This window comes from Anoplopoma fimbria, chromosome 6 (genome assembly GCF_027596085.1).
Source record: "Anoplopoma fimbria isolate UVic2021 breed Golden Eagle Sablefish chromosome 6, Afim_UVic_2022, whole genome shotgun sequence".
NCBI lineage: Eukaryota > Metazoa > Chordata > Actinopteri > Perciformes > Anoplopomatidae > Anoplopoma > Anoplopoma fimbria.
In genome coordinates, this window is record NC_072454.1 from 4,689,075 (window position 1) to 4,706,643 (window position 17,569).

The 17,569-nt window shown below is 40.5% G+C and overlaps 1 protein-coding gene across 1 annotated transcript in view; it reads right to left on the reverse strand.

The window, feature by feature from the left end:
* Positions 1–1,140: 1,140 nt before the first annotated feature.
* The window catches only part of LOC129092670 (pro-neuregulin-3, membrane-bound isoform), a 349,566-nt gene continuing 333,137 nt past the window's right edge, over positions 1,141–17,569 (reverse strand). The window contains 4 exon segments of the mRNA XM_054600685.1: positions 1,141–1,434; positions 1,437–1,830; positions 7,475–7,654; positions 9,620–9,732. Of these exon segments, the coding sequence (XP_054456660.1) occupies positions 1,141–1,434; positions 1,437–1,830; positions 7,475–7,654; positions 9,620–9,732 (981 nt within the window).

Here is a 17,569-nt window from a genome sequence, read left to right on the forward strand (position 1 = left end):
GTTTCAATACCCAAAAACCATGTGGTCCTCCCTCCCATCGGCCCCAGAAAGCAGCATTGTTCATTAACAACCGAAAATGGAAAATCAAAAGAAACTAAAAGAAATGTCAGATTTTCTCCTGTGGTGTCCCGTTAGTCCTTCCGTTGTCCTTCTGTCCATTCATCAAACCAACAAAAAAGGTAATGCACAGGTGAGTGTGTGTGCGCATATGTGTGTGAAAATATAATTTGTACCAAAAACAAAAATAATCTGGATTGGTTTAAAACATTGGCCAAAGTGGAGTCAGCATTTGTCTGTCTTTAACTATCTGCCCCCGTCAAATCTGACCAACTGTAGAAGAAGTTGTTTCCTGTTTTTTTTTTTCTTCTTCTCAATCTCTTCCTTCGCTGCACTTCAACACACACACAAACACACACAACGGCAGGGAGTTTTTTTGTCGTAAATCCTCAGAGTGTTGTTGGTAACCACAGAGGGGTGTACTGTAATTCTTGGCTGGGTAGACAGGTTTTTTTAGAAGGCCAGACCTAGTGGGGGGGGGGGGATTGGTGTGAAGGCTCCTCCGTCTGTGCACGCTCACAGAATCGGACTCACGACTCGTAGACGTGCCGCGTGACTTTTAATGACGTTCGTTAGTTAGAATTGAGCCAGAACCGAAATGTGACAGAGTTAATACAAAACAGGGAGAAGAAAAAAAAAAAAAAAAAAAAAAAAAGAAAAATTGTTACATCATTCCTGTGTTTCTTCAACTTTGTACTTGGTCACTTTTTGAATTCCATATATTTATATCCATATATATTTATATATATATTTATATATTCTTTTTACAATTAAAAACACCATGGAGTTGACAGACTATTTGGTTTCTTTTTGCCTAAGTAGAAGTGTTTCTCTTGTAAATAAATGCATGTAAATATTTTTTTTTTCCTCTTTTTTTTAACCATACTGTCAGTTGGTGTAAAGGCGGCCACACAGAAGTGTTTGTATCCGAACAGGATATCATCAGCACGTTTTCAGAATTTCCATGATATTACAATTTTTTTTGTTTTAATTCGGCATTTCCATTCGTGTCTCTCAGATGCAGAACACTGTAGTCTGTCAAACACCGTCACTAGGAAAGTGAAAGTCCTAAATCCTGTCCTTTCATTGGCTGCTCTGGCCCAGGTCTCTGTGTGATAGGCTGGGGCTGAGTAACTGGGTCTGCGTGGGTCCGTTACAGCTCAGCGCTCCAGCACTTCCTCCATTAAGGTTCAGGAAGCAAACAGTTTCTCTGGCCTCCACCGGGGCAGCCGTCGGTCCGATGCTGCCGATGATCCCCCCGTCTTCCTGCTTCCTGTGCGCCAACGCCAACGCCCTGAGCTGCTCCTGCGCCTCCTCCAGCAGCAGCGCCACCTCGTCCTGCTGCGGACCAACGGCGGACGAGTAGGAAGAAGAAGAAGAAGAAGAAAAAACGTGGCGTGCGCCGCCTTCTCCCTCCTCACATCCTTGCAGGGCGCGGCTGCGCGGATGACTGACATCGTTGTTGTCGCCGGCGTGACGCTGGTTTGCATACAGGACACCTCGTCGTCATGGTGACACTGGACGGAAGGGATGATGGGGATGGAGCAGGAGCGAAACGGAGGTGGCGGGGAGTTGCTGTGGCGGCGTCCGGGCCTGCGCAGGCTGCGGGTGATGGGATTGGGATCGGCGTGCTCGAACGGGCCTGAACGCGCCTCCATGCGGCCGCTCCAAGGCGATGGCGACGACGACGTCTCCATGGAAACAGGAGTTTGCATATGTAGGAAGGCATCTCGTCTGGGGTCGTCACATTGGTTCTCCGCGTGCATTTGGCAGCTAGAGAGGATGGGAAACGGGGAATGAAGGCAGACGGAGAAAAACAGAGAAAGGAAAGGATCAAAGGTTATTTAAGGGAGAAAAACTTCCTCGCTTCACCTCAACCGGATCGCCTTTTCAAAACTCCCACGCTGACACCCCGGCAGAATACACAGAGGGACAGCTCTCCGCCCTTTGCCATCTCACAGGCTAACCGATGATGCTGAGAGGGAAGAAGATGAGCCACGACATCTTTCTTTCATCTCTTTATATCTGAGTCCGCACACACACACACACACAAAACACACACACACACACACACACACACACACACACAAAAAATAATCTTAAAACCTCAACCTCCCTTATATAAGCGAAGAGGTAACAGAGAGTCCACTTTTTATGTTATTGATTAAATGACTCAAAGTGTGTTGAAAATGAGTTGGCTAAAAGTTTAAGGCGTACGGCTTTGGTCAAGGACAAATGAGTTAATCAGCTACCATGAGTGGTAATTCCTATTGGGTTTTTTTCTTCTTTTCTTTTCTAGCAGCTCCAGTTTAAGGTCAAGACCATCTGCGTTGTTTAAAGAACCCTTTTGAGTCACTCTTGCACAGAAATTGTATAACCGCACTGATTCATATCTCTTTTCCTGTATTTTTTTAAGTTTTTAATCTCGTCCTTCAGTCATTCCTTTACCTGCATCGTCCTCCTCTGTTCCCTCACTCCTCCCAAAGAGCACGTTAGCATGTTACGTTTTCTTAACTTGACATCTTGTGCTACACCCTACCTGTCTCGCAGATGTTTTTCACGTGTTGTTTGTGCATCCTGGTTATTTATACTGTCTGTCCCTGTTTGTGTCAGCCTGTTTGTCGGCCGTCCTTATGCTCAATCTCATGAATTAAACTGTGCATGTTTGATATCTTGCTTGTTCACCATTAACGACTACAATTACATGACAGAGAAATCTGAATTTACACGTGTTTACATGCAGCTGTGAAGTAATCACATTCCTCTCCTAACCATGACCATAAGTGAAACCCACAGTTTTTCCTTTCAGAGGGAATATAGCTGAATTCTAGTGTTCAGCTGCAAGAACTGACATATTTAGACTTAAAGAAGCTATTATTCTTTATTCTAGTATTTCAGTTTAGTTGGAATTGGTATTGAATCTTTCTGGATGCAAGGATCTACCTTGTGTTAAGGAATGATTATATTTAATAAAAAGGACAATGTAACATTTGTGACAGAATATATATGATCTCTTGTATAAAGCAGGACTAATGAAATGCCCATCCACTACCTGCACCCCCTACAGGAAGGGCCCAATGGTTCCTGCTTTGGCCCTGAACGCTGCCACTGGATGCAAATCCTGAGGTGCTGGAATGTCCAATGTAAACGTAACTCCATGGCTAAGAAATCTGGTTTCTCAAACTGAAATGTAGCTGCTCCAATCCCCTTATCCCTGATTTAAACACAGGTTTGAAACAATGTGCGTCGGTATCTGACGAACTGAATGCCTCTCAAACCACTATTCTTTTTCCTTCCCCTTGTCTCTTCCAATATCGCAATCACTGTCCTTTACTGAATGTTTCCTGACAATAGCAATTTTTATAATCATTCTCGTGTGGTGCCTTATCTGTTACGCTAACTACATACAACTTGTTGTTGCAGATACGTTGCTAAGTCCTTGAGGTGCCAACAACAAGCTCCTCTGCCGCTGACGGTGTGTTCTCTGCAACACTACACGTAGTCTCTGTTCAGTATCTGGGTCTTGACCTAACTTCACTGAGCCCAGACATAATCTCTTTCTACCTCTTTCTAAGACTGACCATGCCCTTCAGCGCTATCGGTGTCTAAATCCAGCCGCATTCTAGAGCGGAGCCTCATTATCTTTGTGTAATAATTCATAATCCTCTGCAAAAGGCCAGCCTTTTTTCCTGCCAAGTCAAAATCAAACATGGAGTCCCTCTCCCTTGTAATACCACATCACACACACACACACACACACACACACACACACACACACACACACACACACACACACACACACACACACACACACACACACACACACACACACTTCGGGCTCTCCATCAAGGAGCACAAAAATAGTGGTGGGAGGAGAACGTGCCTTTTCAGGCTCAAAGGGAAATCACTTCGTCCTTTTTTTTTTTTATCGCCGCAGTATTTTTCAGAGAGCATGAAAACCTCACCAAAAAAATAAAACCACAGTGGAGATTTAGCGAAGCCCACAGAGAGGATCCCGCGAGCGATAAGAGAGGATGATGCTAGGGTGCTAATTCCCAAGATAACATTCACAGACAAATCTCTCTTTTGATGTGTTGAAACACAATCAGATTGCAAAAATCTATGAAGCGGAGTTCAAATATAGACCCTGGAGCAACGGGAGAGCAGCTAGAGGGGTATTACAGAGAGATTGTGTGCAAGTGAGGTGAGATAAGTGACTGGGATTTTATCTTTTACAGTGTTAACAGTCATTTTCATTAATCCATTCCCGGACGGATAATTTCGTAATATATTGCATCTGCTATAGTCAAAGAAAAACCTTCATGTAATGTGATGCAGCGACTTTGTAAATGTGGGAAATGTTAATTAATACATACATGTAGATGTGCACGCCTACACACAGACACACACAGAAGCTGTGACTTTCTAACTGAAGGTTGTGAATATAATATATCGCAAAACAAACTAAGCGAGGGAGGGGAAAAAAACGACGTGTTACTGCATAAAATACTGCAAACAGTGGACAGAAATATAAAACTGTGTGCCGTATCTCCATCAGCCATTTTGGAGACAGCTTTATCTTAAAATAGAAGTAACAACACAGGACATTCAGTCTCCCTGTCAGCCATTTTGTACAGATAACACAAGGCTTCCCTAACAGGCATGGAATAGAACGGGCAGCCTTTCTTTAAAGCCCTTTTCTAACTGTCATGTGTTATCTGCACACTCCTCTATCACATCCTTTTACTGCAGCTGTTTCTTTCTTCTTTTACTATATTTTTGAACGCTCTCATTCTGTGTCAGAATGGATTCAAACCGGTTGTCTCTCTATTCCTGTATCTGTCTCTGTCTCTGCATCTCTTCCCCCTCGGTCTCTATGCAGTCATGGTCAAATGTCTCCATGGCAACAAAGACAACCATATACCACGGGAGAGGGATTTTAATTTTTTTAATGCAGCATCTGTGCATGAGTGCGTGAGGTTTTTCATTCTGTGCAGTGGCGTGCACAGATGCTCTAGGTGAAGGGGCAACAAATTAAAAAAAAATAGCCAAAGCAAAGCAGCTTTTGGGCAGCAAAGGACACTTGTAGTGATCAGGAGACATTTGGGCCAACCAGAGGACACTTGAGTGACATTTGACATCTGACCAGAGGGACTCTTTGGGTGACCATGTTACAAATGTAACCTCAGCTGACCACAGGGTAGTAAAGCCCAGGCTACATAGAATGTGTAACATATGCGGACTGTTTGTGGAGCGGCTGCTGCAACACTACGCTTCCACTATAATCAATTAAACCGGCTACACCAACCTGGGAGCAGTGCATAAACGATGCATATGCACCACGGAGGTCTGCTATACAAACGTAAAACAATGGGCCATTCTTCTATTTATATATTTTATGCAAGGTGTGTTAGGTCTTATAACAGAGAAATATATGGTCTTTAAAAAATGTAACCTATACAAGAACTTATCATGGTTTAATGACAATGAGGCTATTGATAGTTCGGTTTTGAGAGTTTTCGTTCTGCATTTACTTTACCAGTACTAGCTGGTTCTTGCTTGGTAACCTAATCCTATACATAGCCTACTGTAGTCCAGATTTTATTTTACCCATATTAGGCTTCAAAAACTTTCACAGAAATCTGCTGGGTCTCAAACTGAAGAAACAATTCCACAAGATCACGAAACGAAAGCTCGTAGTTTTGTTTTGCCTGGACGTGCGCTGGAGGTGAAACAAGTAAAAAGATACATTTTGACGGACTCATTGTTACGTCTTCAATGTAGCCTGGCTGTAAGGGGGACCAGAGGGGTACATTGGATGATTAGAGGAGACTGCTTGACCTGAAGACACAAGTCCAAACAGAGGATGCTTGGGCCAACCAGAACATATGCCCAACCAGAGGACATTTGGACTGACCATAGGACCCTTGACTGAGCAGAACACAGTTGGATTTAACCAAGAACATCTGGGCAGACGTGAAAAGCCTAAAATGCGCAATAATTACATGCGGAAAAGTTGGAAATTACGAGCTATTTTATACGCCTTCCCAAGAGATTCTGGTTGTGTTGATGGACTTTGAATGAGCAGAGGCCACTTGGGCCTACCAGAGGGATACCAGAGTGGCACTGGGTCAACTCTTGTGGTTCCTCTATACATTTGGGGGAAAATGAGGCATGAAATATACTTTTTAAATAAAGATTAAAGCAAAATAAAACGTAGGTGATTGCAGCAAAAAGAGCAGGGTCCCCACATGTGTGCACGCCACTTTATTCACAATATGCATGCTGTTTGTGTGCATGGATGCTCACTGTATGTTGGAGGGTGTTTTTTTCCCCTAGCCATGTCTGTCTGTCTCTTTCTATTAGTATGCATGTAGGTCATGTGGAGCTTTATCCTGAGCCGGGACCGCTGGGACCTGAACGCCTGAAGTAAGGCTTGCCAGTCCAGGTGGGTAAAGCACTGACTCATGACCCACCAAAAATGGGTCAAAGCACAGCACCTTTCACACTCAATACATTTCTTGCTAATCATTCGCACTGATCATTTGCATTTCCCCTGGCTGCTACCGTATGCACATGCTGTGTCGCCTAAGAAGTGTGCCGCGTTACATTTAAATTCCAGGATTTAATTGTTGTCTACTTGCTTAGCATTAAAAAGCTGAGATTCAGAATTTAGCGGATGTTTGACAAGACGTCAGAGAGGGAAAGAGAGGGGGAAGAATGTAGATGTGAAGCCAGCACCGTGTCCTTAAAAGAACAGGCACCGGGCGAAGCGTTTCTTTTGAACTGATGCCACTGTACTGCAGACCACGACACAACGTGACCTTGTTTTTATCTTTGCTCAGCAGATTGGAAAACAAAGGGATGGGGGCAGCTAAAGAAGGTAAAAAGAAATAAAAAAAAAACTGTCTTTTTGGGAAATAAAATATCACAGAATTGGCTTTGAAATCTCCACTCCTGAAATGAAATCCAAAAGCTTTGTCCATGGAAAGCCTGTATTTTCAGTTAGTGGCTTTCATTGAAATGACTCAGCACATGGAGGATACAGCAAAGAAGCAAAGTGGAGATAGAAAGAAAGAAAGAGAGAGAGGGGGAAAGTGAGGATAAAACCTTAAAATACTCAAAATCTTTAAGCTCAACACTTTCTTTCTCCCAACTTGTCAAATACCAAAGCTTGGTCAGTGGCCCTACGCTTCAGACTATATTGCTCTAGGAACCCATCTACTGCCAGTTTTGGACATTTCATGGACGGCGTGTCAGTTTCCGCTCGTTGTATGCAAAGTGTCTTTTCAAAATAAACTTCTGCGTGTTCTGTGTTGAAAGTTTGTGTTTGTTTTTTTGTCTCGCAGCGACGTATTTATGATGAAGCTGTGTCAGTAAATAACTATAACCTAGGTCTTCAGTACATTCTCCTCACCCTCTTTGTGCTTCAGCCTCACAAGAGTCCACTTCCTGCAGGTGTTGGTAGGCGGGGCCTGAATATTTGGATCCTCCAATCGGATTCAGCTTTCCCCTGGGTATGGGCGGGGTCCTGCGTGGAGCTAACCAATGGGCTGCCCGGGTTCTTTGATCCGGGCTGTGAGACAAGGAACCAGTTCTATGGGAAAAAAAGAAGTCGATAAAGATTCAGGAGTTATTATTAAACATGGATTGGTCTCTCTTTTTTTATATTTAACATAGGGTTTTGCTATTTTTTTTTAGTTAGTCTGTTTTGGATTGGCTCCAACATTTTGTGATAAGCAGTTCAATCACCCATGGCAAGTCTGTGTCGACATATGACAACTGTTAAAAATCCTAATAAAACGGAATTAATATGGAAACTGACCAACAGATGATCTGATAAAATAAACAGACAATCTGTAATCTGTAAAAACATTTCTTCTGGCATGAATGCTGGATAGGATACAGGGCTGGAATGGTTGAATGAAAAGCGGACAAAAGTTCCTTTTGTCAAAATGTGAGCATAGTACCACAGTTACCAAAAAGGTTATTAAAATGACTTCCAGTCAGTTTCACAGTCACAATAAATAGGATGATTTGGTGCTCTCAGATAAATCTGATGTATTACAATAACTAGAAAAAAGCATGGCGTTATGCACATGTCCTCTTTGGTATCAAATAATCTCTCAAAAGAGATTTTGGAGCCAGAAAATGTGGTAAGTACATTTTGACTTGATTAACTGAAGTGGTAAATGTCCTCTCCAGGCCCTCATTTATACTTAACTCTGCTGTTGTGAAGGAGAGATTTGCCTCCACTTCTTAGCCATAACAACTGTAAACCCCTCTTACAGTCAGGGTCTTAATATTGTTGGCAGAGTTTTGTATAAAAGGCATTTAAACGAGATATTTACGAAAAACACAGAATTTGCCATGGCCAGTTTCTTTCTGGCTTTTTTGGCTGTGTTATCCCAACACACATATCTGGACAATAGTGTCCAAGCCGCTGCCTAAGCCGATGAGATTGCAAACCAATAAACTCTGCTCGCCCACTAAGAAAGTCATTTGCGGTAAAGGGAAACAGACTGCCGGCCAAGTAATCTCGTGATCAACTCAGCTCTTTACAGCGAGAGCGAGAAATGGAAAGAAAAGGAGCAAGACAAGTCGTGCAGGAGTTCAGCCAAAAGGTTAGATAAGTCGACTTTGCGGTTTTGGGGGAAGTTTGAACGTACTTCTGATTTTGTCTGGGAGAAAATTCTCCTCTAAACCACTGCCTGGATCCTCTTGAAAAAAAAAGCTGATTAAAACCCAGCTGCTCCGGTAGAGTTGGTTAGCAGTTAGAGGTCAAAACCCATGAGTGTGCTGAGAGGCTCTCAGGTGTGAATGAAGAGCGATGAAGGAGAGAGAAGTCAAAATAGCATCATGTGTGAATTTAACTCAATTCCTCCATGTGTCAACGATGTTAAAAAAAAAAAAGGTTTCAAGTTCATCCAAAATCACGCTGTCTTTTCACTCTTTCCCACACACATAAAAACACAAAACCACAGGTTAGCAATACAAAAACTTAATACCAATGTCGGACAAACCAGACCTGCGGAGGCTCCCGTCTCTTTGGCTCAGCTCTGAGAATATGTTTATTGTAACAGAAAATTCAGCCTTGGCAAACATGTGAATTCCAGCTCAGTCAGAAGTAGATAAACGTCTTGCTTGCTGATGAACATGCCGGTGCTCTAAGCCACCACTATGCAGTGTGAGAAGAAAGCTTACAGGGATTTACATGCCTGTGTTGGCTCATTAATCCCTGCACATGTGCTCCCCGTTTTATCTCTGTCCCATCTCCTCATTGTTCATGAGTGTTATAGATATGCTTATTAACACGTTTATAGCTTTAATTATAATGACAATCATTCTTCCGTGAATCAGCAATTAACTTTGGCCGCACTGTAATGTGGATAATTCAATTTCTCTCTTCACTGCGTCTCTGCAGATTACCGGAAAGGACGCTGAAGTTGATATTATTTGCATTATTACTGTTTCCTGCAGTGAACGGAGGGGGGAAGCTGCAATCTCTAGCGTGACGTCATGCCTTTATGTGACTGTGTGTATGTGCAATTAAATGTCATACCTCTGATGTTTCGCGGCGCCCCTGGAGCCGTTGGATGTGGTGGAGATGTTGCAGTGTGGAAAGCTGGACCCACAGACGTTCCCCTGGCGGGACTGGGAGGACCTTTTGCAGTACTGCGGAAACAAACAAGAACAATACAATTTGTTGAAGTTAAGATGTCATGAGGAACCCTTCAGATAAATTACAACAAATGATTTTAAAGACGTGTTTTTTTCATCATACTGTACAAAGTGTTCCCACTCAGGATAAAGCTTGTCCTCCCTCTTAAGCAGGGGATATTGAGATTTCTCACATATCTTCTATAAACTCCCCCCCTAGCTCTTTCTCACACACTGACAGCTTCGAAGGGGAGTGCGTACCGCCTTGATTCTGGGAGCTCAGAGACTAAATGGAGTCTGGTTACATCCATTTCTGCCTCTTTTCCACCTTCCTCAACACTGTTCTTGCTTTTTCAGGGATTGAGGTAAATTGTGGGGTGTTGAGAGGAGAGGGAGGCCCCTGATAGTTTGCAGCATTAAGGCTTCAGGTTCTGTCAAAAATCTTCAAGCAATAGTCGCAACGTCGCTGAGGTCCAGACGTGCCAGTGGTGTCCGAATATGTGGCAGGTGGGCAAAAAAACCCAAAACGTAATGCCACCTCAGAAAGATTGATGCACTGGGAATATATCTATGACGTTATAGGTGAAACGCAAATGTCATATATGGTATATAGTTTTTAAATGTATCTATGGTGGTATATATGCTATTGAATGTGTATAGTTAGCTATAGATATATAGATAGCTTATTTTGGTATCCAACTATTCACTTAATTTAGTTAATTTTTCATAATGTAACAGTAGCATGAGTACAAAAGTCAGCATGATTTGAGGTAAGAGGTAAATATTTTTTTTCCAACATAACCAGTTCGAAGCTTTTCGTAGTAACTAAGATTTCTTTTGACATTTTTGCCTTTATTTGACAGAGGACAGTCCAGAAAAGGTCCCAAGGCCGGAATCTAACATTGTGATTATATGGGCTGCGCTGTAACCACTTGACTACGAATGTGATTCAAAGCCTCCACTACTAGTCACATGCAATGGACATCAAGCACAGTGGTTCTGAACATGGGGATGTGAGCCACCATATGGAATACGAATCAAAAATATACTTATTTTTTAATCGTTCATATTCTTATGAATATGTCGATAGATACAGACTTCCAGGTTTCTCAAAAAGATTCAAATTAAACAATTTGAGAGGCGGAAATCACTTTGGTCGAACTTTTTATGACTTGAGACAAACCTGTGTAGAACAAGTTTAGAAGTTGCTTCGTTTTAAGCGAACAAAAGCCCAAAAAGTTTAGCAACCATTCCTCTGTCTTCAAAACAATTGAAATAGAATTTGTGATAAGAAGTATTCATTGCAGTGTATACATGCACATCATTTGCATATCATCTCATCTCTCTGTCTGATCTCTTGTATGAGTGAAATCATCAAATAAGACAGAAATGCCATGAAATGAATCATTAACAAGCCCCATCAAAGCCTGGATTCATCACAGTGGGAGCGTTGATCAGTAAATCTATGCAATTAAGTCCTCGGTACTTTGTACAGTGGCATAAAGAAAGATCAGGATTAAATGGATAATTCAGATATGTACAGATATGGAGAATTAAGTATCACAAAAACAGCCAATATGTTTTGTTAGTTCATATTCTTTTGTACTCTCAAACAGAAGTCATGGCAAGTCCTGTCTTTTTTCAGCGTAGTGAATAAGTCACTTTGGTAATTTCTTACAAGATTAATGCTTCATTTTGTTCAGAAATGCATTCTTTCTATAATACTGCTGTATATTGTTCTTTTTATTGCTTTTCATCCCCTCTGAATCTCTTGCTCATCCACAATGATCCTTCCCTTGTCCCCTCTCGTTTCCCCTTTCCTTCTGGTAGCCGTCGTGACAGGATATCTAAATCAGCACTACCGTGGCACTATGCAAGTCCCAGCTTCTGCCTTTGTACCTCTCTTCATGTTCGCCCCCCCATCTCCGGAGAGACAAATATGCAATGAAACCAAACAGTTCTTTGTTTCTACACAATACGGTTGACAAGGCAGACTCACTCAGTGTTACACAGCAGAAAAGATCTGCTGAACACGGGGCAACACAAGAAAGTGTTTGAGGTTTTAAACTTTAAAAGCCTTAAAGATGTAAGCAGAGTGACGCTGGTTTGATTTCTTATCTACTACACAACACTATCTGTGGTTTGCATCTATCTGGCAGTGACAGTTTCCTCTCCTCAGCATTATCTCAGCATCGTCTAGACAGAATCCTCTGTAACATAAGGTGGGAGAGATTCATTCTTGAGCACAAAGTATTTTTTATGCCTTTAGACAAAGTTCTTAGTTTGATGTCTGACTAACAAGGTTGTCACTGACGCCATCCCTTTCGAGATCCCTCTGCAGGACACCAGCCTCATTAGCACGACAGTTGCTTCCTCAGTTATGTGACAATTCAGACGTTTGAAAGCCCATTTGTTCTTCTAAAACCATGAACTACTTTCTCTCTTTACTTGAATTTATACTGTATATAGACTACCAGCTCTACTGAAGCAGAAATGTCCATCATTAGAAGGCAGGTTCATTAGGAAGAGCAGTGAATCCCAGGTGTTCTACGTTAATTTTTCAGGGGTGTAGCAGTTTTCAAATTCAAGAATGGTAAAAATATCTTTGAGGAATTACACAGATAGTTGCTGATGGCAGCTTTAACGTGATATAGGTGAGATGTATAGTGTCTCCACATCTGACCCAATACTTCTAATAAAACATAAGCAAATAGCTCTGACTGGCTCTTAATATTAAGAAACATCAGAAGTCTGAATAATGTGAGTAATTTATTATTGGTTATCTTAGTCAGATTAGCATTGGGTGGACTAATAGTTAGAGCTTTAACAGGATTTGACACTTACGAAGTGCTGACAATTGTTTTATAGATAAATGACTAGTTTACGATTCACCTTATTACCTCTGAAGATCCAGAACTGTTCTTTCATTTACAGTATGTTTAGCACTGATGGAAAACAAAGAATGATACAGGACCATAGTAATTTGCCCAAAACGTTACCTGTAGTGGTTCAAAATAAAACATTGACCCAGGAGACCTCTGTTTGTGTCATTCATAAAACCAAATCAACATTACATTAGTTTTTTTATGTAATGTACTCAACTTACCACTTTTACGTAACAAAGTGCTGAATTTCACGTGGAAAAAAGACTTATTTAACTAAAAAAATGATCTTTTCCTAAGCCTAACTAACTCATTTTATTGCCTCAACCTAACCAAGGACTGTGCGTGATTAAACCTACGTTGGAAGTTTATTTTGAAAAGACAACAAGCGGAAACTAACTTTACACATAAAAGGCCAATGTTCTTGTCATGTGGAATAGGAATCTGTGTTGTGATTCATTTTTAGTTTTCCAATTTGGATTTGCACTTCCAACTTTTAGGAACCCTTACCCCTTTCACAATGCATTGGTTTATATTGCTAGTTTAAAAAATACAAATATACAGTATCCGAAGGAGTGAAAAGTCCAATCCAACACCATCCGGTTGAATCTGTCTGGATTCTAAATTGCTTAAATTTCTCTGATCTCCGCTCACTACTGCTATTCTGACACCGTGCTCAAAGCTGCTAATTGATACAGAAGCTTCCAGCAAATAGTAGCTCTTTTCTCTGGGATAAAACCAAAAAACAGTTTTAAGTCTGACATTATGCATGCGACCTAAGAAAGCAGGCTATAATTATTCAAACAGAGAAGGATCTGTAAATGCTTGCATGTTAATTTATTCTTGTTGAAGAAGAAATGGCTGGAGGAATAATCACCCGTTAGTCTTAACTGAAGTTCACTGACTTAACAATGCTTTGTTTTACAATTAATGACAGAAAAAGTATTGTGTTTAACTTATTTATCCGCTCAAGGTTAATAAAAAAAGAAACTACCAGCTAAAAGAGGAAAAAGTGCCTCCAATCTGTTAATGCAGGCAGTGCGTCCCTCTAGTTTCAGTTTAAAAATAGATCTAGGCTTTACTGCTCAAGGAAAAACCTGAAACCTTGTGCATGTGTCATACATTAATATTGACTGTTTATAGGTGCCGTCAATATAAATATAATGCTTTCTCGCATAGCTGCAGGCAAAGAAACTCTGAGCTCTAGCGCCATAAACACACACAGACACAACGATGCAAAAGTCATTACTTTGACAGCGACTTCAAGCTGAATCTGGACATTTGTGGTGCAAAGGGGAGCACGTAATGACGTTTATTAATGTATATATGTCTGTGAACTGTAATGGATGTTTTAATCTCTGAGATAGGGACTCACATCCAGCGTATGCCTCTGGCACTGAGTTTTTTTTTTTTACTCTGACAGACCATCCGGAAGGAACCGGGAGATGTTTTTAATGATATGTGCAGAGATGCTGCCATCAATAATAGCTTTACAGCACAATAAACACACACACACACACACACACACACACACACACACACACACACACACACACACACACACACACACACACACACACACACATATACAGCTATGCACAAACACACTGCAGTCTCAGATCAGCAGAACAGGCTCAGGATAGTCTTGTTCATGATAGAGACCTAGCAGTTTCAATTATGCGGCAATGACAGACAAACTCTGTGGGATACCTGTGGAATACATGATAGGGTGGTAAAACCTGATTGAGAGAAAAAGATGGGATCTACTTTTCTCAGATCACTGCTTAATCAAATACTTGCAACAAAAAGGGCCCTGCGGTGCTAATCAGAAGAGCTCATTTTGTATAACAGTCCCCTAACAGGATAGTTCTGCTGTCTTTGTCATGAGCTACATTAGCTATGATCTATATTAAACTGGATGTTTAAATAAATATATCAATTAATATATAAAATCCCTTTTAAAGTAACATTTTGATTGAATTGTGGCAGAGACATTAAACAGAAATTTAGCAGAGAGTGAATTATTTGTTGCTATGTGTGACAAACATGTACGAGTGCATGCTCCGAGAATACAGTTAACCCATCCAAGTTCCCAAAGGCGTAAATGCAATATTTTAACATTAAAGATCAGCTTTGTTTTTCTCAGCTGTACATTCTGTAGAGTTGGTAAACAATAATCAGTACTTCATTAGTCAGTGCTAATACAGCAATTAGCAAAATAAGAGCCGAAGGACTGCTTTTGTCATTAGCTGTGTTGCTCCTTTCACTTCTATTTAACCCTAAGCATACACTGCTGTGCAATGAGGCATTTTGTTTTAGACACTTATGAGACATGTGTCAACGGTACAAATATGTCTCTTAAACCACCCAGTCTCATCTCAGCTTTACAGTAAAACCTTAGCATTAAACGGCATGCCAAAAGCCTAGAATGAGTATTCATGACACAAAGAATGTCCTTCAAATGTCATCCTATTTATACGCCTTCCTGTGAGACCAGGTTACCTAAACAGAACACGTATCGACCCCGTAGACACCAAGCTATCAAGCTGAACCTTGGAAAGTTAGCTTGCAGTGCTAACGTGCTAATGTGATTGCTATTCTGTCAAAATATTACTGATTCAACACAGGCTTCTGCTGGCTATCATGCTAGCATTTTGCTAATCGGCTAGCTGAAAAACTAGTCTTGAAAACAAACAGTGAACATCAAACAGCTTCCCTGCTTTAGCAAGGATGCAAGGATGCAAGGATGCAACTTCTGGTTCTGGTCTCCAAAAAATGATGTTACAAAACAACAAAACAACATTGTCAATTACATTTCAAGGGAAACATATTCTTTCCCGCATTACATTTGTTCTTGACGCATCACAAATATGACCGCTGTTGAAACCAAAAATCAACGTTGATATTAATTATCAAGTACTTATTTTAAGAAAAATCATGTTTTTACCAAACCAAGTGGTTTTCTTGCAATTTTTTTATTGTTCCTTTTCAATTTACAATTTTATTCACATGTTAAAATCTGTGAAAAATATGTTTCACTGTGAATGTAATTGAGAATGCTGTTAGTTGGGAATCTTATATTGAAGTAGACAGGGTTGAGCCATAATGATACTGCTGCTTATTATGTAGTCTCCATTGCTGGATGAGAAAACAAGTGATAAAATATTGTCTGCAGCTCTTTTAATGCTGCAATTTGGATAAGGAATTATTTTTACAAAAATCTTGAAGTGTTTTGGTGAAAGTTGATGTGTCAGAAGGTGGTCAGTGTGCATAGTAGAGGTTGAGCCTTCTCTCTGTGATGCAGCAGTGCTACCACAGAGATACTGTGTCGTCCAGGTGACACAGTCTGAGAAAAAGTCTAATCAACTGCTGACTGTGAACGGCTGTGAATAGTTTGGTTCTGAAAAGATAATGACATTCACCTATAGCAAACAAAAGATAAACTTTCAATCAACTCATTTTAAGCATTGTGAGTTGCAACAGGAGAAGCTGAATGTTTTTAATGTAATAGGTGTAAACAATGTTTAAACAAAGGGAAGTGAAGCTATAACAAATATGTATTTAATAATCTCAGTTATAAATGCAGTGAATACTTATTGTGGGCTTTAATCAATAAAGGGCAATATGTTACGTCCTGAGTTAAAGGAGGCTTGGAAGGAGGCAGACTCTAGCTGGCAAGATTCCCATCCATTATAAAGTTTCTGAAACTTAAAAAGAAGCACAAAACCTTAACTTTGATTTCTCCAGAAAGTGCGAAAAAGATATTGCAAAGCTGAAGTTTAGTGATAAAATGCAGTGACCCATTTAAAGTTGGAACGGAACTCCGAGCTGAAAGAAGAGCAGTAGGTTTGAACATTCCTCCCATTGATGTGCATAATGAGAAAAGTAGAACAAACGATTTCGGAAAAATGTGAAAGATATCAAATTGATATTCAGTGGTTGAGTGTCAACAAATGAAGGTAGAATAATAATGAGTAAGAAGAGCATCGGTGTGATTGGTTGCACATAAAAAAAAGACATCCTTCTTATCAATAGCTGATCAGGTTTCGTATGTGTCATTTGCCAGTATCATAAATATACATAAATCTATTTGCATTTACTTGAAGAGGATCTCTTACTTATTCTCAATTACTGGTACACTTAGGTTGAAACTGAAACGTAATATGATTAACTTCTAATGGCTGCACTTTAGAAGATCTAAATCCATGCGGAAGGTTGGATTGCTGCCATTCCCTTTGATCTTCATGGAAGTCCGGGAAGCCGCTTTGTTTGTCCTTGGCAGGGCGCTCAGCTTGAGGGTAATATGAGGTGGCACACCTGACACACCGTCTTCACAACTTTTAAAGATTTACTTCAAGCTTTGGTTAGCTCTGTCTCCAAGCTAAATCTTATCTGAACCCTTTGTGAACTGAAACTCTAGATCCCCAGGCAAGAACGCCCTTGTGTTTTAAAGTCTATATGCTCTAGATTAAAGTCGACAGGGCCTGTGCAGCTCTGCTCCATTCAACAATTTAACTTCCCTGACCTGTTGATTCAAGTTAGGGATTGACACATTTTATGCAGTATAATGTCACCTTATTGCCTTCACTTCATCTGATGCATCTGGTGACGGCTAACACATTAGTATGTGAAAATATATCATTTAAAAATTACGATAGAAGACAACTAGGGACCAACTTGTGATTGGATCACGCCAACTGAAACAACAAGTCTGATTGTGGAAGATTTTAAGGTGTGTTACTTTAAACATATATTTCTTTAAAACAGTATTATAAATATGAGAAAATAGGCTTGATAAATGTTAAAAAAGTACTTATTTTGTTTACTAAAACAACATTTACAAAAATAACTACATTTTTCCGGATATCTCTATCTATAAAAGACTAGTTTGACATTTGTGGAAACATGCTTTACTATAATTTGCTTTAGATAGGAAATACTGAGATAAGAATATGGATACCATTCCAATG